Genomic DNA, 26,574 nt, shown 5'->3' on the forward strand with positions numbered 1-26,574 from the left:
TGCAGTTATCGTGGGACCTTACAGCAATTCCCTGTGTTTGCTGGTCCACTCCCCTCTGACGTCACTTACTTCTTCCCTGAGCAGAGCTGGAAGCTGAAGTCATCGCAGGACCTTTCTTCACGGCATTGGTTAGTTTGGAGGGAGAGAGAAAAGAGCATATAAGGGTGGTGGAGGGAGAGAAAGGGGGCAGAGTGGTATGGAAGGGTGTTGGAAGGAGAGAAAAGGGGCAGATGCTGATGCAATTGGTGTGCAGGGAAAGGAGAGAGACATAAGGGGGAAGGGAGAGAAAGGGGGGCAGGGTGGTATGAAGTGTGGTGGAGGGAGAGAAAAGGGGCAGATGCTGATGCAATTGGTGTGCAGGGAAAGGAGCAAGACATAAAGGGAAGGATACTGGATGGAATTGGGTTGGTGGGGAGAGAAAGGGGGCAGAAGCTGATTCAATTGGTGTGCAGAGAAAGGAGAGAGACATAAGGGGGAAGGATACTGGATGGAATTGGGTTGGCGGGAAAGAAAGTCGGCAGATGCTGATGGAAGTGGGGTAGAATGGAAAGGGGAGAGAGACATAAGAGGGGGAAGATACTGGATGGATGGAATTGGGTTGGAGGGAAAGAAAGGGGCAGATGTTGATGGAAGTGGAGGGGAAAGGAAAGAGGAGAGAGACATAAGGGTGAAGGATGCTGGATGGAATTGGGTTGGAGGAAAAGAAAGGGGGCAGATGGTGATGGAAGTGGGGGGAAGGGAGAGAAGCGAGTGAAATGCCATTAGAAAGATTGTGAGCCTACCAGGACAGATAGGGAAAAATGCCTGAAGTGCTTGTATGTAAACCGCTTTGAGTGTGGTTGTATAACTACAAAATGACGGTATACAAATCCCAATCGCTATCCCAGTGCCAGACCATAGGGGTGTGGGAGAGGGAAGGAGAGGAGAGAGATGCCACTTCAATGGGCAAGGGAGGGAGAGATGGAAGGGAGAGACAGACAGTTTCTGGAAAAGGCATAGAAAGACAGCAGATGCCATATGGAAGAGGCAGAGAGGGGGTAGACAGTGAATGGAAGGAAGAGAATGATGAGAAGATGAGGCAAGCAGAAACCAGACAACAAAGGTAGAAAAAAATTTCTAATTGTTTTATTTCTTTTTGTTTTAGGGTAAAGTATTATTGTAGCTATGTTTATTAATAGAAAATGGAAATAAACTTTACTCCAGTAAACAGAGAGGTGTGGGCAGTCATAAATCATGTGCATTAGTGTACCCTCCTGAGAGGTACATGACCAGCACTTAGGCAATAAATCAGTTGAGAGCTTAGAAACTTTCAATGGAGTCTAGTGTCTTTTTTATGTAATAGAAAGAACATAGACTCGCTTCTTCCCAGGCAAAAAATATGTTTGGGAAACAGGAGGAAGTGCTTTCTTAGTTACCCCTAAATTCTCTATTAGATATTTCTTAAATGTTTCTATAGGGGCTATCCTTTTTTTTTTTTACCTGAGGAAAGTTCACCAAATGGGGAGGTTTAGTCTCTGTGTGTAGATCTCTAGCTTTTCCACTTTGTTCTTTTAAGTCCCACATAGCCTTGTTCAAATACTAAGGAGTTAGATTTAAACATTTTTAGGTCTTGTTGCATTTCCTCAACTTTTCTTTCCATTTTAAAATTCTTTGCCTCCTGGGTGACCAGGCGCGTTTTATAATCTTGTAAGGAAATGTCCACTAAAACTTTATTTCCAAGGAAAACTTTTTCCAATCGGGTAACTGCATCCCAAATTAGATTCTAGTATAACATGGGTAGGTTTAACTATAGGGGAGAGAGAGGGCTCACTGTCCTTCTGTTGATTCTTCATTTCCTCTTCCGAGGAATCCGGTGATAATTGTCTAACCAATTCTCCCGGAAGCTCCAGCTGTCCAGGAGAAGGATCCGAACATTCTCTGGTGATGGCGTTATTTTCCCCAACAACTCCCTGCAAACTCCTGTCATCCCCTCTGCTCGATGTTTCTCTAGCCACTAGGCTACCTGCCTTACACGGCCCCATCAATGACTCGGAGCTTCCCCATGCCTGGATCTGAGGGCAGAAGTTTCTCCTCTGGGTTGAGAGTGACACTGCCAGCACTGGTTTCAGGAGGAAGCATTGACTGGACCACAAACTTTTTGATGGATAAGGCAGGGAACATAGAGGACTCTGGAGGGAAAGTCCTCATTTTCCCTTTTCTTTTGCCCATCTTAGAAGTAAGTTGAGAAATAATTAATGAAGGAAAAAGTTTTTGTCTCCGGAGCCTGAGTCATTGCATCTGTCTAGTACACCATCTTGATTTCCTTCTCTTTTATAGAACATTTTAATTAGAAAAGATCTCTACACCAACCCTTATATTCAGATGTCGATCCCTTTGCAAGACCCCAAGCTTGAAGATTTGATCACCTCATATTGAGGAAAACAGCAGTGTTGGTGTTTGTTTCAATGTGTAGGTTGTGTCTTCCATGATCACTATCCTTGAAAGCTCAGCATTACCTCTGTCTCCAAATCTACAAGTTGTTGCACAGATGTGGAGTTGAGGAGTTCTGTAGACCACAAGTAGCCACACTAGTTCTTTTCCTCCTAACTGGATTAGGAGGCATTCTGGCTCGAGGCAGGATGCACTAAGCTCTGACACCATGGTAAAAAATACCATGGTGGGAGTGGTTTTTCTTTTTCTGGTGATGATCAGCACAATAGCATGCAAATTATATGCATACTATCTGTGGAGCCAGTAAAAGAGGATAGGGAACTGTGCCTGGCGCCTGCTCAGAAGAGCAATTGCTAGACAACAGCTCCTCTTTCTGCATGCCCAGTCGCTATCAGCTGAGTGCCAGCAGATGGGGGAGTGTTGGTTTCAGGCTTTGAATTGAGACTTCCCGTGCTGTCTCCTGCTTTGGAGCTTGCAAGGGAATCCCAGATCAGCTGTCTTTTTTATTTTTTTTAATGGGTGCAGCTGTTCTGTAGGCACAACATAACACACAAGACCTGTGCCTATTAAAAAAAACCATTCCTCCGAGCCCACCCCTCCCTCCCCATACTGGCACCAACTCTCTCCATAACTTATACTGAAGACAAGCAGGAGGGATGTGCACTCCCTCCTGCCAGCAGGCCCACCTCTTCAAAATGGCGGGCCTTCTCTGTGCATCCTGGAATGCACTGGGAGGGTCCTAAGACTCTGATTGTTTCAGGTGTCTAAAGCCCCTTCCCTGAGATCTGTTATTTGGATTAGGACTGCTACTTCATCCCACGTCTTGGTCTTGATTGGTGCTATATGGCGAATCATAGGGGTGACCTGCTGTAGTAACTGTGAGGCTGCCATGGGCAAGAACAAATGGATATTAAAAAAAATTGTATAAGCTAGTGGACAAATTATCCAAATCTCTAAATGTCAATGGGTGCTTCCCAGGTGCAGACTTCATTTATTTTTCTGTTGCATATTGATCTTACTGCCCTAATTATGGAGCAATTATTTGTCCAGTCTAAGGTGGACTTGCTAGTTGCTCAGGTTACTAAGCAGACTTCCCTCCCTAGTGAGGGGAGTGTAGTCTTGAAAGATGTGCAGGTCCATAGATTGGATATAGTTCTCAAATGTCAGTTTGAAGTCTTAGCCTTGGGTTTTAAGGTGGCCTCTCTTGTAGTACTTGCCTATCATACCAGAGTCCGTCGTATGGATGACAAAGGGTGCTCACAACTAGTCAAGGCAGGGATTGACACTGGTGGATGGTACTGTATGACATATCAGAGTCTTGAGCAAAGTCACTGCTTATTCCATCTCTGCTCATGGAATGCTTTGGATCAGACAATGGGTGGTTCGACCTCTAAAGACAACTTGAGCATACTCCCCGTTTAAGGGCAGATATTGAAAAATTTGGATGTGCCTGATTGTTGCCTTAAGACACTTACGGATGGTTTACTTGGAATAATTTTCATGTCTCCAGGTGCTTTCATCAATACTCTGGAGGATTTTTTACCCTGAGATCAGCGTAGGGTTTCAGACAAAGGTACAGTAACTCTAGACATATCCAGTCCTTCGGATTACGCTCTGCCACAGACTCTTAAGAAGTCCCAATGACGCCAGGACTGTAGCCAAACTCCCTCAAATAGAAGGAAGGGTAACGGAGTTTTGGGAGGCTTGGACATATATCAGTTTGGACTGCTGGGTACTGGACATAATCCGAGATGGATACCAGCTCAAATTCAGCTACCCCTTGGTGGATAGTTTTGTGGTTTCATCGACCAGATGGCCAGAAAGAGTGGAAAGAGTCTGAGCAATGGCTATCCATTTGAGCCATAGAACCCATTTTGCCCACAGAATTGGGCTTGGGCAGATATTCTTTCAAAGTGTTCAAAAAAGATTCAGAAAACTGGAGACCGATCCTGGATCTGAAGTCGATCAATGCGGCCTTGAAGATGCCGTTCTTCCATATGGAGACTGTTCAGCCAGTCATTATGGCATTGAGTTTCTGGCATCTTTGGATTTGATGGAAGCTTACCTCCCATATTCCTATTTGTTCAGCTCACAGGTGATTTTTGAGATTTCATGTGCTAGGGTGTCAATTCCAGTTCTCTGTTCCATTCGGGCTGGCAGTGGTGTCACAATTTCACCAAGGTAATGTTGGGGTGGCGGCCCATCTCCGAAAACAGGGAATTCAAGTACATCCCTACTTAGATGATTGGCAGTTTAGGGTCTAATCCAAAATAGGAGAGAGTGGTCCAGCTACCTCAGCAGGAAGATTTTAGATATTGGGGGGGGGGGGGGAGGGATGTGGTCACTGTCCCAGAGGACATTTGACTGCATAGTGCGACGTGAGCATCTGATCGACTTCCAAGGCGATGGACAATAAGAAAGTGGCTTGATTTTTCAGGAGAAGAGTTGAACCAAGAAGTGACAGCTTAGAGCCCTGGTCTAACTTCATCTAACACAAGGTTTGCTGTATGTTTCCTGTGTGGCCCATTATACGATGGGTCATCCGTCGGATAGCAAATCTTTCTGTATGAGTAATCCTAGTGGCTCCAGATTGGCTGTGTCAGCTGTGGTATGGGTATGGGTATGGGGGTCCTGGTGCTCTTACAAAATGTAAAGGTTCTGAAGCTTCCAGTGCATACAGATCTCTTGTCTCAAGGTCAGTTTCCCCTGGAGAATCCGGAATGCTTTGGTCTTATGACATGGCTCTTGAGCTCTTGTTCAGAAAAACTATTCTGATGCAGTTATTGCTCCTCTCTTTAGAGCCAAGAAACCAACTATCATCGCTGCATATACTAAGGCATTGCTTCATTCATGACAACGGCTGCAATACCTGCATACCTTTAACCCGGAAGACATTTTGTGACAGAGGAGACATTTCAGATTAGTGGCAGGCGCTGTGTGGGGATTGCTGCCACTGCCTCGACCCACTGATGCACAATGTCTTAGGAAGGGACGTCACTGAGGAAGTATATTCTGTGTAAAAAAAGGTAAATTCTACGCAACTGTGCAATTCTACAGAAACTCTGCATTGCGCAGTTGTACAGAATTCTGCCAGGAATGTCTAATGTAATCCAGCTGTAACGTTTAACCCCCCCCCCCCCCATAAAAAAGCATTAATTTTGTTCATAAGAGGAGCTGGCCAAGGGCTTTGACCTGCATTTCTGGTTATGAATTTTGGGCCTGGACATTTTGAAATACTGATGGATGACACTTTGGGCTCCTTTTACAAAGGTGCGCTAGTGTTTTTAACGTACGCACTGGATTAGCACGCGCTAGTCCAAAACCTATCACATGCTCAAAAGGAGGCAGTAGCGGCTAGTGCAAGTGGCAATTTAGCGCGCGCTATTCCGCGTGTTAAGGCCCTAGCACGGCTTTGTAAAAGGACCCCTTTGTGTTGTACATTAAATTTGTCACTAAATATTTTGGACAAATTTGAGGATATTGATTTCATGCAACTTATAATTCATGTTTATGTAAAAGTTTGTAAATTAAATGCTCTTAAATTTTTTTGAACAGGTGCTCAGGAGCTAGTATTTGTCTCCCATGTGATAAATCCATGCAATTTCTACATTCAGAGGTATTCACAGAAAAAGACATTAATGATGCTGGGAAATGAACTTGACTACTTCTGCAAGCAGAGTACAATTTTAAATTCTTCTTCGATTTTGACTCTAGGTAATGACTTCTCAAATTTGCCTTATCTTATGGTTTCATGTTTTTGTTAGGCTTTGATATGTTGCAAATTCATGTGGCAACAATGTGGTTTACAATTTATAATTAAATATTTGTAGAGGAGAGGAGTGAGGAGAGCTGGAGAAAGTAAAGAAAGAGAAACTACAATAATTTAATAAAAAAGATTAAAGAAGAAAGAGGGGGAAGGCTTTGTGGATGTATAGAGTGGTCTCTCCAATGCAGGCCTAGTAATAAGATGGCGATTAACTTAATCAAGGCGACTTTGAAGATGAATGTTTTCAAGGATAATTTAAAACAGTTCACGGAGGTTTCAAGTCTTAGTTTATTGAGGAGGGCAATCCATAAAGTCCTATTACTGAGAAGATACTATTCCTAGTGTAGTTATAGGTAATCTGCCGTGGTGAAGGGATAATAGACTCTGCTGAAGTGAACAGACGGTTCGGATGGTCATATAAAGCAGTGTTCTTCAACCTTTTTACACCCATGGACCGGCAGAAATAAAATAATTATTTTGTGGACCGGCAAACTAATAGGACTAAAATTTAAAAACCCCGTTTACGCCCCATCTCCGCGAGCTCGGTCCCCGCAAACCATCTGATCCCATCTGCACAAGCCGCAATTATGATTTTATATTGAACGTATTTTATTAAAGTATAAAAAGAAACAATATTCTGAACAATTGTGATTTTATAAATACAAATATACAGAGCACGGACCAACAAAACCCCTGTCTCTCCTCCCCTTCACATATATCCCCTCTACTATCAAGAAAACTGAACAAGCCAAGTTATTATAGAATGCTACATAGAAATATCATGCTAACAGAATACTTCAGTCCCCAGTTATGTCTATAGCAGGATATATATTTCAAATCTGATATATTCTAATGACAAAATAGAAATACAATTATTTTTTTCTACCTTTTGTTGTCTCTGGTTTCTGCTTTCATCTTCTTTTCACTCTTTTCCTTCCAGCATCTGCCCGTTCCATCCAATGTCTGCCCTCTCCCCCTTCCATATGTATCTGACTTCTTTCTATGCCCCTCTTCCCTGTCCATCCAGCCTGTTCCTCCTCTCTCCTTTTTACATCATTCATTCCAGCTTCACTGCCTTCTTCATTTTTATCTCTCCTACACCAGATCTAGCATCTTTATCCCTCTCTCATTTCTCTGCTGACCCCCTTTCCAGCATCAATGTCTCTCTACTTTCTCATTCCTCTCTCTCCCCTTCCCTCATCTGATCTCTCCATTCCACCCTGACCTCCTTCCCCTCCTGTAATTTCCCTGCCAGCTGTTTCCTTCCTTTTTTTTCTCCCTTCCCTCCTCCCTCTATCCAACATTAACTCTCTTCCCATCCCTTTCTCTCCTCCTCTCCCAGCAGCATCTCTCCTTCTTCTCCCTTCCCTCTTCCCTCTATCCAACATTAATTCTCTTCCCATCCCTTTCCCTCCTCCCCTTCCAGCAGCATCTCTCCTTCTCCCTTCCCTCCTCCCTCTATCCAACATTAACTCTCTTCCCATCCCTTTCCCTCCTCCCCTCCCAGCAGCATCTCTCCTTCTAATTCTCTCCAAGTCCAGTAACAGCTCTCCCTTTATCCAGCAGCTTCCCAGCCTCCTACAGTGGCTTCCTCCCCTTCCAGCAGCTCTCAGTACCTGCCTGCAGGAAGTTGCCGGTAAATCACTGCCCTGGCAAGTAGGAGAGCTGGTGGGAGGGGAGGAAGTCACTGTGAAGGCTCCCCAGGATCTTGCTCGCACACGCTGACCCTCTCCCTCCACCTGCACCTGTATCTGCAGCTCTCTCCATTCTACTCGCGACTTCCCCGCGGCCCTCTTCAGCAATTCGGCAGGGGCCGCAATCAAGACAGGCTGCCACATCGGTACCTTCACTCTCTGAGTCCCGCCTATTTTGTTTCAACTTCCTGTTTCCTAACAGGCGAGACTCAGAGAGGGAAAGCCCCGACGTTGGCAGCCTGTCTTGATCGCCTGAGGCTGGGAGGAACATTAGTCGGGAGGAACCGCAGTCAGCAGGAAATTTAACTGCCGACTGGATCTCGCCGGCCCTGTGCGGACCGGCAGAAATTTTCTGTGGACCGACACCGGTCCGCATACCGGCGGTTGAAGAACTGTGATATAAAGGATAAGATTATCATAGAATTGAAGGCTGGAGATAGGGAAATAGTGCAGTCAATTTTGGAGAGATGAGTATTTTTTTTAAATTTAGGGTGGATGGTGATCCAGTCCCTCATTTGCATGCTTGTGATCCAGTAGGGGTTGACGTCTCCAGCTGGTTTATTGGGCCCAGGAGGCAGTCAGAAGGCAATCATTCTGGATTCCAGACTAGTTGAGGCAGAAGTTTTCCCTGTAAGCAGTTTGTAGCTTCCACACCGCATGGCACAATGAGTAACAGACTGACAACCTAGTAACTAAAATTGAGGTAGTCTTTTAAAATCGATTAAAAAAAAAAATCTTTATTGATTTTACAATCTTCAATAGTGCAATACATTAATATACCATATATAATAAGTCAATATAAACACATTTAACTTTCAAATATACATAACCAACTAATTTCTCCCCTACCCACCCACCTAATGATAACTTAATAAAACACAGAAACATAGATTTCCCCAATAACCTTACCCTATTAGCCATAACCTTTCATCCTCCCACCCACCCACGTGTAAATATTTAAAGATCAAATTATGACAGAAATAACCCTCCCACTCTTCCTAGATATGTACCAAAATAGACAAAAACTGACTTATAATCAAAAACCTATTATAATGAGGTAACATAAGATGTCAATGAGCCCCATACCAATTTAAATATATTACCATGCCCCAAACTATCAGCGTTCATCATTTCAAATCTATAACTGGAGCAAAGATTTGCCCACCAGAAAGGAAAATTTAAACGATCATAGTCCTTCCAGATTCGGGTTATCATCTGGATGGCTATCCCAGTCATTATAAGGAAAAGACGGCCTTTATATTGAGCCATAGGGGGCTTAACATGTAATAATGTTTCACAAATGACCCCCTCATATGTTAGTGGAATTGATGATTCCAAAATGTTATTAATTCTACCCCATATTGACCTTCAAAAGTTAAATATCAAAGGACAATAGAACAGATGATCCAGTGTCCCAATGTCTAGATGACAGTGCCAGCATCTATTAGATTTAGAACTATCTAACTTGTGCAATCGAATAGGGGTCCAAAAAGATCTATGTAACAGAAAAAAACATATTTGTCTCATAGATGCTGACACTGTACATTTCATCCTCCAATTCCAAATTCGTGGCCATCGAGATGCAGAAATATACTGCTTTATCTCAGTGCTCCAAATGTCGCGACCATTTTTTGGTTTTTTATTCAAGAACTCGGATATTAATTTATACCACCTGGCAGCCTGATGTCCTAACGAATCTGTCTGGAAGGAAAGGATCTGCAGACTAATAATTTTTTAGATTTTGCCAATCAGGGAACCCCTTTAAACTGAGGAAAAGGGGAAAGCCGATAGTCGATCTGACATCGACACATCGGACTAGTGTATCTAACAAGGATACTGGACCAGGAAAAGGCGATAGAGGGATCGAGACTGAGTGGACTTTTTTTGATAACATATCCAAGGATGCAAAGCAGAGGCCCAGGGAACAATTGAAACCAAAGAGCAGGAAATGGAGGAAACAGCCGGAAGGACATCCAAAAATGGGGAAGCAGACTGAGGACGAGATAGACACACCACAGGAGAGAGATGAGGATGAAATAGGCACACCACATGAGGAGGATAAACAAAGAGAGGCACGGGGACAGACAGCCCATGAGGGGGTAAGCAGAAACACCAAAGCATGAGGAAAATCAACAAGGAAGAACTTAAATTGCCTATACACTAATGCTAGGAGCCTAAGAGCCAAAATGGGGGAGTTAGAAGTTATAGCCAGAAAGAAGGACATAGACATAATTGGAGTCACTGAAACATGGTGGTCCGAGGACAACAAATGGGATGTGGTCATACCAGGGTACAAACTTTACAGGAGAGACAGGACATACAAGAAGGGTGGAGGAATAGCGCTATACATAAAGGACTCCATTCCTTCAACCAGGATGGAAACAGCAATAGGGGCGGACAACTTGGAATCACTATGGGTTAAGCTACCAGGAAGAAATGGAGCAGATATAAAATTGGGACTGTACTATCGCCCATCAGGACAACCGGAAGCAAACGACCAGGACCTGGAGGCTGAGTTAAGGCAGGTATGCAAAAGCGGTAGTGTGATGGTGATGGGGGATTTCAACTACCCTGGCATAGAATGGAGTATCGGACACTCAAACTGCACAAGGGAAACAAAATTCCTGGAGGCTATAAGGGACTGTTTCATGGAACAGTTGGTCATGGAACCAACAAGAGGAGAAGCCACTCTTGACCTAATCCTTAATGGGCTAGGGGGACCCGCAAAGGAGGTGGTAGTACTAGCGCCACTAGGAAACAGCGATCACAACATGATCCAGTGCAAGCTAGAAATAGGAACACCAAAAGTGAGGAGAACCACAACGACAGCACTCAATTACAAAAAAGGGAACTATGAGGCCATGAGGAAAATGGTGGGAAAGAAACTCAGCAGCAACTCAGGGAAGATGGCGACCATAGAAAAAGCTTGGTCCCTACTCAAGAACACGGTGCACAAAGCACAGAACTTGTACGTCCCCAGGTTTAGGAAAGGGAGCAAAAAGAACCGAACAAAAAACCCGGTGTGGATCACAAATGCAGTGAAAAAGGCGATAAGCGACAAGAAAGCATCGTTCAGAATATGGAAAAAGGACCAAACCAAGGGCAACCAGGATGAACACAAAAGGCACCAAAAGGAATGTCACCGAGTGATAAGGAAAGCAAAAAGAGAATATGAGGAGAGACTGGCAGAGAAAGCAGGAAACTTCAAACCATTCTTCAAGTATGTGAAGGGGAAACAACCGGTCAGGGAGGAAGTGGGACCCTTGGATGATGAAGACAGGAAGGGAGTGGTGAAAGAGGAAACAGAGATAGCTGACAGGTTAAACAAGTTCTTCTCGTATGTCTTCACGAGAGAGGACACATCCAATATTCCAGAACCCGAGGAGATCTTACATGGAGACCGGAATGGGAAGCTGGCCAAGCTAGAGATAAGCCGGGAGGATGTCCTCCGTCAGATAGATAGACTAAAGAGCGACAAATCACCAGGTCCGGACGGCATCCACCCAAGGGTACTAAAAGAGCTGAGAAACGAAATAGCAGAAACATTTCGCCAAATATGTAACCTTTCCTTAGAAACAGGGGAGATCCCAGAGGACTGGAAAATAGCAAATGTCACACCCATCTTCAATAAGGGATCAAGGGGTGACCCGGGAAACTACAGGCCGGTGAGTTTGACCTCGGTCCCGGGAAAGATGATGGAAGCACTGATCAAGGACACCATCTGCGATCACATAGAAATCAATGGGCAGCTGAAGGCAGGCCAGCACGGCTTCTGCAAGGGAAGGTCATACCTCACGAACTTGCTATACTTCTTTGAGGGAATAAACAGCCAGATGGATAAAGGGGAATCCATAGACATCATTTACCTGGACTTCCAAAAAAGCCTTCGACAAGGTACCCCACGAACGGCTGCTAAAGAAGCTGTGGAACCATGGGGTACAAGGGGATATCCACCGATGGATCAAACACTGGCTGGCAGGCAGGAAACAAAGGGTTGGAGTAAAGGGCCATTACTCAGAATGGCGATGGGTCACGAGTGGAGTCCCACAGGGGTCGGTTCTGGGACCACTCCTGTTCAATATATTTATAAATGACTTGGAGACAGGGACGAACTGTGAGGTTATTAAATTTGCGGACGACACCAAACTCTACAGCAAGGTTAGAACCAAGGAAGACTGTGAAGACCTGCAAAGGGACTTAACGAGATTGGAAGACTGGGCAAGGAAATGGCAAATGAGTTTTAAAACTGAGAAATGCAAAGTCATGCATGTAGGGAAAAAGAACCCGATGTTCAACTATAAAATGGGGGGATCATTGCTGGGGGTGAGCAACCTTGAAAGAGACCTGGGGGTGATGGTGGACACAACACTGAAAGCATCAGCACAGGATGTGACAGCCTCTAGGAAAGTGAACAGAATGTTGGGTATCATCAAAAAGGGTATCACAACCAGGACGAAGGAAGTCATTTTGCTGCTGTATCGGGCAATGGTGCGCCCACATCTGGAATACTGTGTCCAGTACTGGTCGCCATACCTCAAAAAGGACATGGCGGTACTCGAGGGAGTCCAGAGAAGAGCAACAAAACTGATAAAGGGTATGGAAAACTTCTCATACGCTGACAGATTGGAAATGCTGGGGCTATTCTCCCTGGAAAAACGGAGACTTAGAGGAGACATGATAGAAACCTTCAAAATCATGAAGGGCATAGAAAAGGTGGACAGGGACAGATTCTTCAGGCTGTGGGGAGCCACAAGTACAAGGGGGCACTCGGAGAAATTGAAAAAGGACAGGTTTAAAACAAATGCTAGGAAGTTCTTTTTCACTTAGAGGGTGGTGGACACATGGAACGCGCTCCTGGAGGCTGTGATAGGCCAGAGCACGCTACAGGGGTTCAAGGAGGGTCTGGATAGGTTCCTGAAAGAAAAGGGGATTGAGGGGTACAGATAGAAGTGGAGGTAGGTTACAGAAATAGTCAGAAACCACTTCACAGGTCGTGGACTTGATGGGCCGCCGCGGGAGCGGACCGCTGGGCACGATGGACCTCTGGTCTGACCCAGTGGAGACAACTTCTTATGTTCTGAATGGCTTGCTTCAACTGCAACCACTTATAGTTTTGAGAGTTAGCTGTACCAAATTTTTGTTGCAGTTGTGAAAACTCAAGCATTTTTCCATTTGATATATCATCTAGTGTTCGAATCCCTGCTTGCATCCATTGCTTTCAGAAGATCCCAAACTTGCCAATTTAAATCTTAGAGTTTAGCCATATGGACTGATATGTGGATTTCTCTACTGGAGTATCTGTTAATTTGTTAATAAATTTCAAGGTTTTCCAGGTGTCAATTAAAATAGCATTGTCCTTTACATAACTGGGTAATCTGATACTCAACACATGGAACATGGGGACATCAATTGCCATTCTCAGTATAACCAATCCGGGAGATTTTCCATGAGCTCGGGGACGATCCACTACATACCTTGGCGCATTATATAGGCTTGATGGTACCTATAAAAGTTGGGAAAATTTACCCTACCCGCTACAATTGGTTTTTGTAATGATACTAAAGCAATTCAAGCAGTTTTACCCAGCCAAATAAATTTGGTAAGAATACTATTTAATTTCTTATAAAAGGACCCCTGAAAATAAACTGACAACATACCCATTTGATAACAAACCACAGGCAAAATCATCATTTTAACCGTCTGGACTCTCCCCCACCAAGACAGATGTAATGGGTTCCATTGCTCACAAATTTCTGTAACCTTCAGCAATAAAGATCTTTCATTTACTTTCATCGTTTCTTCCAATGCTTTCTGAATCCAAATGCCTAAATATTGTATACCCTCTTCCTTCCAAAGAAAAGGGAATGTGTCAAATAATCCTTTTGGACAGTGAACGTTTAGCGGAAGAACCTCTGATTTACTCCAGTTTATTTTATAACAAGAAAATTTTCCAAATCTGTCAATCAAATCTAGTAAATGTGGAATGGAAGACTCAGGATTTCTCAAATGATGCAAAATGTCATCTGCATACACAGAGACCTTATATTCCCGACCTGCATAAGGAATACCCTGTATCTCCTCTGCTTGCTGAATAGCCAATAACAAGGGTTCCAATATAATGTCAAAAAGCAAAGGAGATAATGGACATTCTTGTCTAACTCCCCTCTCCAGACAAAAGCATTCTGAAAAAGTATTATTAATATATAGTCTAGCAAAAGGGGAACTATACAAAGTTTGAATCATTTGTATGAATCCAGATCCAATACCAAACCAATCCATTGCTTGATACATGAAGGCCCATTCCAAGGATATGGAGAAGACTGGATCTTCCATTGCTTTTGTTAAATTTAACATGTGAAAAGCCAACCTGGTGTTATTTGAAGAATGTCTTTAAGCAACGAACCCCGTTTGGTGCATACTTATAATATAAGGGAGAGCCTTGACTAAGCGCAAAGTCAATAACTTAGCCAACAATTTCCCATCTACATTGATCAAAGAAATAGGCCTGTAATTTGAAACCAACATGGGATCTTTATTTGGCTTCGGTATAACTATAGTTAAAGATTCTGCCATAGTACCTGTAATACAACCTTTAGTTGAGCCTGATATAAATATAAAAGATGAGGTAATAGGGAAATTTGGAATGATTTCTAAAACTCCACAGTGAACCCTTTACCACCTGGAGCGGATCCAACTCTAAGGGACTTCAACGCTGCTTGTAATTCTTTTAGTGATATAGGCACCTCTAGATTTCCTTTTATATGCTCGGGAATTTTTGGTCCCTTGATCAACTTTAAAAACTCCAAACCTTCAAGTACTTTATTTGAATAAATCTCAGAAGAGTATAAAGCTTTATAGAACTTCAGAAATTGTTTTAAAATATTTCCAATTTGAGTGTGAGTTTCACCCTTCTCATCTTTAATCGCAACCATTTTTACTTTTCTTTTTTTTGCTTTAAGTTTCAAGTTTATTAAAAATTTGTTATACCACCTTATCAATTTATTTCAAGGTGGTTATACATTTTAAAATAGGGTAAAAACAGATAATACAAATTAGCTAATAATCTTCCTGCCTTATTTGAGTTTCCATAATACAGAGCCTGTTGAGAGAACAAATCTTTCCTGGCCAATTGTGAAGAAATTTCATATTTATATTTTGCTTTTTAAGAGGGCCTGTAAAATAATTTGTTCCCATTTCACAGGCAATTTGGACTTTAAATCCTTAATTCTATGTTCCATATTAGTAAATTCCCTTTTAAGTTGTTTCCTAATATGTGCCAAGTATGATATGATTTGCCCTCTCATGGTAGCTTTAAAGGCATACCACAATGTTTCTAACGAGATTTCCTCTGAAGCATTGAATTGAAAATATTCATTCATTTTTAATTGAAATTCTTCCAGAAAGTTTGAGTCTGCAAGCAATGTATTAATGAATCTCTACACAGGTCTACTACTATCTTGTTCAGCAAATTTAAATTCAATCCAAACACCACCTTGATCTGACAAAATAATTGGATCTATGATGGCTTTTGTTACCTGCTGAACTAAATGATCTGAAACAAATATAATAAATTCATGAAAATGATTTATGAACGCACGAGCAAAAAGAAAATTCCTGCGCATCAAAATGAAGGATTCACCATATATCTTTCAATCCACAAGATTGTACTAGGTTATCTAGTCCAAATGACTTTAAAATCCTACTGGGTTTTTTGTTTATCAATGGATCCATGACAGCATTAAAGTCCCCAGCCACTATTACATTAGAAGCAGCCAGTGGTGGTATCAATTGTATAATATTTTTGAAAAATTCAGCTTGATTTGAATCAGGGGCATAGATGTTGAATAGCACCAGCGTATTATTCCTCAAACTCATATCCACATGAACCCATCTGCCTAAGGGATCAGCAGATTCTGCAGTGGAGAAATGGGTTTCCTGTAAATTTGTTTCCTGTATGTAATATATATCCGTATTGTGTTGTTTTAGAAAATTAAGTGTTTTCTCTTAATGGGCTGGTTAAGCCCATTGACATTTAAGGAGAATAATTTAAAATTAATTTTCCCATTTAACCAAATATATATACTTATTAATCAGTTGTTTACCTAATAATTCTGAACACATCCAGGACACTCCTTCCCATACCCTCCCCTCCCTAAACCCCCCTCCCCTCACACCCTAAACCCACCCTAATAAAAATGAAAACTTGAACGCACATATATAGACCGGTAATGAAAAACTCCCAACAAGCAATAAAATATCCTCCCATCATCATAATCAATATACTAATATCATAGATCTTATCTTAAGTATAATATATATACAAAACATAAATATAAATATATTATTTATATATATATATATATATAAATTATTCTAACAAAATGGTGGCCGGTTAAGTCATCAATTGCACGGTCTCCTTCTCCCTTTTTATTTTTAGGTTTTCTCTGTTGCTTGTTTGTTTTATTTAGTAGCTCACTTTGTTTAATTTATCTTTATTAATCTTTATTAAATCATAGTTTTGATTTATATTGCTGAGCCTCCACTTGTGAATTCTAGTCTGATAGCCACCGATTTGACCGTTGGTTTCTGGTCTAACAATTTGAAATGCCAACATCCTACCTGATACTCCTTGCACTTTAGGAGGGTTTGAGTTGGGCCTGACGGCTGAACCACAGCGAGTAGTGCTGATGTTGGAGAGACACAAGGAGAGCATCGCTGAGGTCGGCGGGGGTGGCAGAGACTCTTGAATCGGCTGGCTGTTGAGTTCAGAGGCACCATGTCTGAGGTGGTTTGCATGACACTGGAAGTCAGAGAGGTGGCAGCTTCACGTTTTCTACTAACGGAGTGACACCATCAGGTGGGAGGTCCGCTGAGCCGTCTCGTCTATCTGAAATTTCACCACGTCAGATTCTTGCCAGCCATGGGAGTGGTGTGATGAGAAGCGGTGTCGGCAGCTGCGGGGGCTAGCGGAAAGGATCGCTACTGGACCTGGGAGCGGAGAGTTGAGGTCGGCGAGATCTGTGTGGAGGTTGGACTGTCCAGCGCACTGGTTGTCAACCTGGAAATTGATAGATGTTTCTTTTCATCAGAGGAGATATCCTGTGGTTGGTGTACATCGGATTATAACAGCGGCTGATCGGACATAACGGCTGAAGTGCTTGGGACAGTGATTTATTGGTCTGACTGAAGTGATGCTAGTCCCTTTTGACTCTTATATCATCATGCTTACCATATCTTAATTTTACTGTTTTTTATTTATTGGTTTTATATCTTTATTTTAAATTTTTCTTCAGAATTCCATTGCTCAACGGTTTTGTTTTTCCACTCATATTCCCTTGTTGTTCATTCTTTTTCACATTTATTATGTCCACATATTTTCTTTAAAATTTTCCATATTCAGTTTTAATTCAAACAAATCTAATTTTATTTTATTTAGTTTACCCATTTAATTATTACTGAGATGTATACTTTACTTTAAAAAGAATTATGGCCTTAGAGAGATCAGTGTACTCTAGTTAGGATGTTTCATATCTTGTTTATTATCTCTGTCTTTATTTTTACTCCTACTGCTCAGTAACTGTCTTTAAGGTACTCTAGTTAGATTGTGAGCCTTCGGGACAGTAAGGGAATTGTTTCGCCAAACTGGCTTTTTCAAGGGTTCCAGCAAGGAGCACTCATTTTGGCTTCCTCTTACTTTCAGGGCAGGAGCAGTGTCCTGCCCTGAAAGTAAGAGGAAGCCAAAATGAGTGCTCCTTGCTGGAACCCTTGAAAAAGCCAGTTTGGCGAAACGGGTCCCGTCGGGCATTTGAGCTTGGGAACAAGAGAAAATATTTGTGAATAAAGAAAGATGAAGAATTATACAAGTTGGTGTGTTCTTCCTTTTTGATGGTTGTATCCTGTTGAGTGAGGATTTTGCACCATTTGGAATTGTTCTATTTACCTCACTTCCTATCTTCAAGACTAACAGTAAGGGAATTCCAAGTACCTATTCTTTATTTATTCTTATTTTTATTGTATCCTTTAATTTATATTTCTCTGTAAACCGCTTCGAACCTAACGGATTTAGTGGTATATAAGAAATAAATTACATTACATTGATTCAACATAAAAATCATATCACCCTTTAAAAATAAATCATTACCATATATGAAACCAAAAATATAGACAATTTTGAATGAAAAATTAATATTTGTTTTAAATCACACTAAATATATAGATTCCCGATAAACCCATCACCCTCCTCCCTAAAATAATATTCACTTCCCCCTCCCCATTCGCGGTTCCTGCACTCGCGGTTTCATATAATCGCAATTTTTTCTGGGGAGGGGGAAAATAAAAAAACAGTCTTAATGTAAAAAAAATCCATCTTTTTTTTTCCTCCCTGTTGCCTTCCCGGCCTTACCTGGTGGTCTAGAGGGCTTTCGGGGCAGGAGCGATCTTCCTACACTCCTGCCCCGTGCAGGTCGCCATGAGACTACGTAGGGAACTCCCTACAGCCATTTCCTCATGGTGATCTGCACGGGGCAGGAGCGTAGGAAGATCGCTCCTGCCCCGAAAGCCCTCTAGACCACCAGGTAAGGCCGGGAAGGCGGCAGGGAGGTGGGGGTGGGTCAGAGCTGGATAATTGCGGTTTTTCGGCATTCCGGTTCGGCTCTGCCCGTATCCCCCGCGAATGACGAGGGAGAAGTGTAAAATAAATTACCCAAATCCTTCCCTATGACAAGACCCTCTTATCTTGGCTATTTGAACAAACTAAAATACTAGTTCAAGGTGTATTTACCTATCCTCTCAAACTAACTATCATATGAACTCAAAGATGCCATATGCATCAAACTTATTATATTTGATTACCCGACAATCATTTCTCCATTACAATACTTTTAAAACCTATACAAATATTCAGGAGATTACCATTGTTTATGATAATCAATTAATAAGATAAGAAACTGTATAAATAGAAACTTTTCCCTTCACATACTCAGGAAATGGAATATACAAAATTAAAATAAATAATGATTCTTAAAAATTAAATGTTAATAATTAACTAGTTAGGCAATAGAGAGGTGGTGGAGAGTAAAACTGTGACTGAGTTCAAAGAAGTGTGGGATGAACACAGGATTTAGAATCAGAAAATAATATTAAATATTGAACTGAGGCCAGTACTGGGCAGACTTGCACGGTCTGTGTCTGTATATGGCCGTTTGGTGGAGGATGGGCTGGGGAGGGCTTCAATGGCTGGGAGGGTGTAGATGGGCCGGAGTAAGTCTTAATAGAGATTTCGGCAGTTGGAACCTAAGCACAGTACCGGGTAAAGCTTTGGATTCTTGCCCAGAAATAGCTAAGAAGAAAAAATTAAAAAATTTAAATTGAATCAGGTTGGGCAGACTGGATGGACCATTCGGGTCTTTATCTGCCGTCATCTAATATGTTACTATGTATATACTACAAACCTTCCTATACATTATAGCAGTATCAATACTAACTTAGCTAAATTTAGGAATAACAACCCTTAATACTAAAACCATCATAGTACAAGGAAAACTAATGATGGAACCGAAAGAGCTGAAGAAAAAAAATCCCACAACAAAAAATCATATGACATCAGCACTACCAATTAATTAATATAATCAGAGCTTTGTCAGGAACCTAAATCATAGGACTTTCTATCAAAAAATTAACTTGTTTAACAGCAGAGTTAAAAAATTCCACAATGTTCTTCAAACAATTCATATTTCAGCAAGCTGACGGCAAGATTCTCCAAGAAGGAAGTTGCTTACAACAAAAACAAACTATTCCACTCTCCTCATTTTAATTCATTTGCCGATGTAAACCCAAACTGCCATTCAGGGAATGTAGCTTTCATAATGGTGTAGCGAAACTCTCCCAGCATTCAACCAGGTAGATAATACAGCAGGAAACTTTCCACTCCATCATGCGCCAGGAGCCGCTGACTTCAGCAAACATGAAGTTTATCCCCCATAAGCTTGTCAGCTACCTATTTTGTGAATTTGTTGATTCAATAGACACCCTTCGTAGGAACTAAGTTGAGAGTCACAACAATCTTCACAGTTAACCCCAAAACAGATTTCAGCATGTCTCCATACAACTCTGATCCTCTTACTAATATGGCTTCCTATGTTACAATGGATCCTAGGTATTCATATTTATCGGAATCAAATCCACTGTGCACAGCTCGCTAGATCAGTATCAGCAAACTCAGAAATGGAATAAAATAAAATAATATTCCAAGGTATCATTTGAAGTCCGTAAGAACAACAACTGGGAAATGTCATTTAGATGAGGATCACTAGGACATCGGCTCCCCACTTTGGTTAATATATTCCTGGAGCTTGTCAGGATCCTCAAAGTTAGTTGTTTTGTTAGCATAGGTTACCCTCATGACACCTGGGTATAGTAAACCATACTTGGCACCTAGCTGTTTAAGTTGAGGCCATAAATCTAAGAATCTCTTCCTCAAATGAGCAGTTGCCCTCGCAAAATCGGGCACAAACATCCTGGAGTCCTGACATTTTATTTATTTATTTATTTATTCATTCATTAAATTTTCTATACAGGTCTCCCAGGGGAGCTCAGAATGGTTTACATGCATTTATTCAGGTACTCAAGCAGTTTTCCCTTTCTGTCCCGGCAGGCTCACAATCTGTCTAATGTAACCTGGGGCAATGGGGGGATTAAGTGATTTGCCCAGGGTCACAAGGAGCAGCGTGGGTTTGAGCCCACAACATCAGGGTGCTGAGGCTGTAGCTTTAATCACTGCGCCACACTCTCCCATTTTAAATTTCTATTTTCTTTTGCCAGCCTGAAAACCTCCATCACTTGCTGGAATCTTAACATTCTAAATATTAACGGCCGTGACCCTGTTTGACAGTTAGATCTTCTGGTCGGAATCCTATGGGCCTGCTCAAACTCCAGAGGATATTTTGTGCTAAGAGGCAATATTTTTGGTCAGCATGACATCCAGCTATCAGCCCCAGGCTTCTTGGTCCTTGTATTGTGTCACCAGGATCACACCCAGTTGACCTTCTGGGGTTTTGCCATCCTAGGTAGCTGTCCAATAGGCCTGAAAAAGCTGGTGCTCAGTGGGGTAAACCTGAGGTCTGCCTTCCATTTTGTCTAAAGAGGTAAGAGACTAGAGAGCAACACTATAGCAGTATCTGCCAAAGAGATATAGGGACTTGTATACCACATTTTTGTACTTTTTACAATCATATTCAAAGCACTTTACATACAAGTACGTCAAGCATTATGGTTGCACCAATGAACTGTTACAAATTTGTTTTTCACCAGAAATTTTTAAATCTTCTGAAAATTGATCTGAGAAAACAGTTACACTTTATTTTGAGAAGCACAATTGATACTTTTTCCCCTTTTTTAGGTGATAGGGTGGCTGTAAAAAGTAAGGCTCAAGGAGGCTGGTGTCGTGGTACAGTCACTGAATTAATTCCATTAGAATCTAAAAATAATGGAAAACCCTGTGGTCCAACAAAATATGAAATAAATGATATTTCTGTGATGGAAGTATTCCTGCTTGATTTTGGGAGTTCTGAAATTTTTGTAACAAGGTATGATTTTTTTAAAAAAATTGCGTTTAGACATTACCCTAATTATTTCCTGGCTTGTCTGTTGCTATTTGAAAACATCTGGATATTGTTTGTAATCTATAGTATAATATGTTGTCAGGTGAGTTCATGACTATTTCCTTCTTTGTATTAAATCCTGCACCTGCAAATTTGTTCTTTATTACTGTTAACTGTACATACACACACGAGAGAGCCCTTGCTCAATAGTCTAGTTAAGGCAAAGAGAACAAATAATTCAAAATTTTTTTTAAAAAAACTCTTCAATTCTTTTGTTAAAAAAATGCAGGTATGAAGAGAAATAAAGTGTTAAGATTCAAAAGTATAATCTAAAATATAATTTAATTCCAGCATGTCTGTTCTTCTTAACCTCCTGGTTCAAATCAGATGGCACAAAATATAACAGAATATTCTGAGCTTCTTGGAGAGAACAGGATAGAAAACAAATAAAAGCTCTTAATATCATTGTAAAAACAATATAAAAGGAGTAGTCTAGTGCAGTGTTTTTCAACCTTTTTTGGGCAAAGGCACACTTGTTTCATGAAAAAAATCACGAGGCACACCACCATTAGAAAAAGTTAAAAAATTTAACTGTGCCTATATTGACTATATATAAATATATAGGAATCAAATAAACACAAAGAAAGTATTTTATAATGCTGCCACCGCCACTGGGGAATAGGCTGCCACTGCCGCCATCGGGAACAGGCCGGCACCGAGTTCTCCCTGCTTCTCTTCCCCGCAGGGCCGACCAACTCTCGCCACCCGTCGTCAATTCTAACGTCGGAGAGGATGTTCTAGGCCAGCCAGGCAGCGATTGGCTGGCCCAGAACGTCCTCTCCGACGTCAGAATTGACGCGAGTGGCGAGAGTTGGCCGGCCCCACAGGGAAAAGCAGGGAGAACTTGGCGCCGGCCTGTTCCCGATGGCGGCGGTGGCACTCAAGTGGCTAAAGAGCCGCAGTTTGCCGGCCTAGGGACAACACTGGAGGGTGGCCAGCTGTGCACCCCCTTGGGACATAAACCCGGGGTGGGGCAGACCGCCCCCCCCACCCTGGTATGCCACTATCTGAACCTCACTCCCTCCCTATGACCAAAAATTCTCCTTTCTTCTATTCCCCGTGTACACAACCATCTCTTTCCCTCCCTTCCTCTCTCCAAAGTCCATGCCTTCTGTGTCCAAACATTCATTCCCTCCCCCACCTCAGCATCTCTTTCCCTCCCTTCCTCTCTCCCAAGTCCATTTCTTCTGTGTCCAAAAACGCATTCCCTCCCCCACCTCAGCATCTTTCCCTCCCTTCCTCTCTCCCAAGTCCATTTCTTCTGTGTCCAAAAACGCATTCCCTCCCCCACCTCAGCATCTCTTTCCCTCCCTTCCTCTCTCCCAAGTCCATGCCTTCTGTGTCCAAAAACCCATTCCCTCCCCCACCTCAGCATCTCTTTCCCTCCCTTTCTCTCTCCCAAGTCCATGCCTTCTGTGTCCAAAAACCCATTCCCTCCCCCACCTCAGCATCTCTTTCCCTCCCTTCCTCTCTCCCAAGTCCATTTCTTCTGTGTCCAAAAACGCATTCCCTCCCCCACCTCAGCATCTCTTTCCCTCCCTTCCTCTCTCCCAAGTTCATGCCTTGTGTCCAAAACGCACTCCCTCCCCCCTTTTGTGTTCCGTGTTTGCCTCCCAGCCCATCTTTGCAACTTTCTCAGCAAAACGAAGCTCAAGCCGCGAGGCTTGTCTTCTGCTTCCTGCCTGCCCTGCCGCGCACAAATAGCCGAATGGAAGTATTCTCCGACGTTAGCGCTGACGTCGGAGGGCAGGCTTTGCTTAAGCCCTCCCTCCGACGTCAGCGCTGACATCTGGGAACGCTTGCGATCGGCTATATGTTAGCTGCAGGGCAGGCAGGAACAGAAGACGAGCCTCGCGGCTGGAGATGTATTGAACTCCACGGGTCCCCCGTCCAGCTCTCTCCTGTCCACGTGGGGCGGACCGCCCCTCTCCCTAGACTGGTGGTAGTGCCCTGATGGCGGCCCTGACCGTACGGCACACCAGGCAACATCTCACGGCACACTAGTGTGCCGCGGAACAGCGGTTGAAAAACACTGGTCTAGTGGTTAGGTCTGCAACCTATCCTGAGGTTGTGGGTTAAAGCCCAGCACAGCTCCTTATGATCTCGGGCAAGTCACTTAACACTTCATTGCCCCAGGTACTGAGCCCACTGGGACAGATAGAGAGAAATACCTGAGTACCTGAATGTAACCTGTTTAGGCTTCAATCAGTGAAAAAATAATCATTTTTAAACATCCAACAAATCTGAAACTGCTAAGTACTTCTGAAAAAGCCATGTATTTAGTGATTTTCAAAATACCAGAAGATAAATTCTTCCAAAGCTCAGGAATTTTCCAATATAAAGTTCTTTTCCTTGTACTTTTCTAATCGACACCTATGACAGTGAGGGTAAAGCCAATGCAAGTTCTTTGCAAAATGATTTGCTGTTTGACAGCTTTAGAATAGGATCAGAGAAGTAACAAAATGCACCAACACGGGAAGTTTATTTCAAGGGCACAGCACGATAAATGGAACAGATAGAAACATCAGAAAAGTCATTCTTGGAGGGGTGTGTAAGGAGAGAAGGTAGCAATGAGATGTTTCAGAATGAAAGCACTCATTACTCTTGAAAAGTCTGTGCCCTCCAAATCATAACTGAGATTTTAATTCTGGAGATTTTCGCATTCTTTATTTATTTATTTATTTATTTTGGCATAGCATACCCCCAGCATAAATGGGCCTGTCTTTTCTGTGCTCCAGTATTGATACCACCTAAACTGTCCCAGCTCAAGCTTGATTTCCCCCAGCATCATTCTCTAGTTTTTACCCGTCACTAAGGGCTCCTTTTACTAAGCTGCGCTAGCGGTTTTAGCGCGCGCTAGACACCAATGCCAGCATTGAGCTGGCGTTAGTTCTTGGCGCATAGCGCAGGGTTAGCACACGCAGCAATGCAGCACACACTAAAAATGCTAGCGCACTTTAGTAAAAAGAGCCCTAAGCTTAATTCTCTTTTGCTCCTCTCTCCCTATCAAGACACCCACGTTTCAGTTCTCTCTCAATGCTTCCAAGTATGTGCATATTACCTTTGTCAACCCTCTTCCATAGATGATGCTCTCATACCTCCCGACCAGCACACACATACACTAGTTTGGTTTTTGAAATCCTTCTTGCCCCATACTCAAAACTTCTCTAGTGTTCTCAGAATGCAACTCACTTGACCTTTTTATAGATCTCACATAATCTACTGCCCCCCTCCTCAAAGTGTATGCCTCAAAGTGTATTTCTCATCCTCTCCAGCACTTTCAGCATAATAGCTTTCTCAGTCCCATCCCCACTTCTCACACTGCAGGTTTTTGTGAACACCTCTTCTGACCCCTCTCCCTCTGGGTATATTCATTGACATCTTTCAGACAGATTAGTAAATCAGGCTAGTAAGATGCTAAAAACTATGCTACAGTTTTGTAAAAGGGAAGTAGATCTCTATAAATAATTCTAAATATTGCTTTTAGGATAATATTTGGAATGGACCGAATGGCCATGTTTCATTCAGTCAAAGTACGTACTCTGTTGGTACAACTGTGTATCCACTTTGCAGTTGGAATAAAAACTCTCATGGGCAGTCACAGTGATGAGTTATAAGTTCCCAATGGATATCAGCTCAAATAGTTAACCTTTCAGAAAAAAAGATGAGTTTTTCTCAGATTAATCAGGTGTAAGCAGTTAATTGAGGAAAAAAAAAAATCTATATTTTATTATTCTAAATGTAGCTTACATTTTTAAATATTTTGTGAACCACATTGATTTTTGTCAGAAATTATAATATATAAGATTTATACAGTAGAAGATAACTACTTCTCCTCTTTTACTAAGCTATGGTAGAGGTTTCTACCGTGGCCCAGAGGGCTAGATGCTCTGATGCTCATAGAATTACTATGAGCGTTGGTATAACATTGGAGTATTTGACCTCTACCATGGCTTAATAAAAGAGGGCCTAAAGCAGAAACAGTAAACTTTCTGTTAAAATTAAAAAACAGAATTGTTACATGGAAATATTGAGACTTTAAAGATTACCGTATTTTTCGCTCCATAAGACGCACCTGACCATAAGATGCACCCTAGATTTAGAGGAGGAAAACAAGAAAAAAAACATTCTGAACCAAATTCTCCCTGCAAGGCTATGCACCCAACCCCACACTCCTTGCCAAGCTCTGTACCCTTTCCCCCCCTCTAGTGGTCTAGTAGTAGGCCGGGACAGGGCACAGGGCAGGCATGCCTAGTGGCCTAGAGTCAGGCAGGCAGGGAGGCCTTCTGACAGCCTTGTGACAGGTTGGCAGGGCCCTCCACACTGAGGCAAGCAGGCAGGCAGCCCCCCCCCCCACCCTGAGGCAAGCAGGTAGGCAGGGCCCTCTGTACCCATCCCAAACTCTTTTCCCTCCCTCCCCCCGTACCTTATTTTATTTCCGGCGGTCCAAAATACTGGTACTTAGAAAATGTATAGGTACAAACTCAATCTCACTGAAAAATCGAACAGAAAAATCAGGAGACAGCAAAACGAAACTATCAAGCATGCACGGGCCACTTTGGAAAAAGAATCATGCCAAATAAGTGGATCCTACCTTGTAGAGACAGGCAGCATGGACCATCTAGGCAAACATTCCTGAGTGTGAACCATCAAAAGAGTGATGATATGTTTATAAATATCCAAGTATTGGGGTAAGTATGATTCCTAGATAACGAAAAGAGTTACGCTCCCAGTGCAACGAAAAGGGCCCCACCCAATGATGAGAAATCTCCAGGGAAGTTGGCAGTGCTAAATATTTTTCAAAGTTAAGCTTAAATTCGGAGAAATCATTCTATAAAGGTGGCTATAGAGATCTGGGGATCCGTAATATGGACCAAGAGATAGCAAATGCGGAGAGTTTAAACTCGCTGCTCCTCATCTGGACTCACTTGATCTCTGGATTCACTAAAATTTCCCTCTGAAAAGGATCCAACGTCATTATAAACAAAGGGGACAAGGGGCATCCCTTTCTGGTTCAATGTTCTAT

The 26,574-nt window shown here is 42.4% G+C and overlaps 1 protein-coding gene across 6 annotated transcripts in view; it reads left to right on the forward strand.

Moving 5' to 3' along the window:
• The window catches only part of RNF17 (ring finger protein 17), a 510,797-nt gene that overhangs the window by 223,698 nt on the left and 260,525 nt on the right, over window positions 1-26,574 (forward strand). For all 6 annotated transcript variants that reach the window (XM_033948471.1, XM_033948470.1, XM_033948472.1 and 3 more), the window contains 2 exons: window positions 5,986-6,144; window positions 21,287-21,473. In XM_033948471.1, the coding sequence (XP_033804362.1) occupies window positions 5,986-6,144; window positions 21,287-21,473 (346 nt within the window). The remainder of the gene's footprint in view (window positions 1-5,985; window positions 6,145-21,286; window positions 21,474-26,574) is intronic.

The sequence above is a fragment of the Geotrypetes seraphini genome, chromosome 6 (assembly GCF_902459505.1).
Source record: "Geotrypetes seraphini chromosome 6, aGeoSer1.1, whole genome shotgun sequence".
NCBI classification, from domain to species: domain Eukaryota; kingdom Metazoa; phylum Chordata; class Amphibia; order Gymnophiona; family Dermophiidae; genus Geotrypetes; species Geotrypetes seraphini.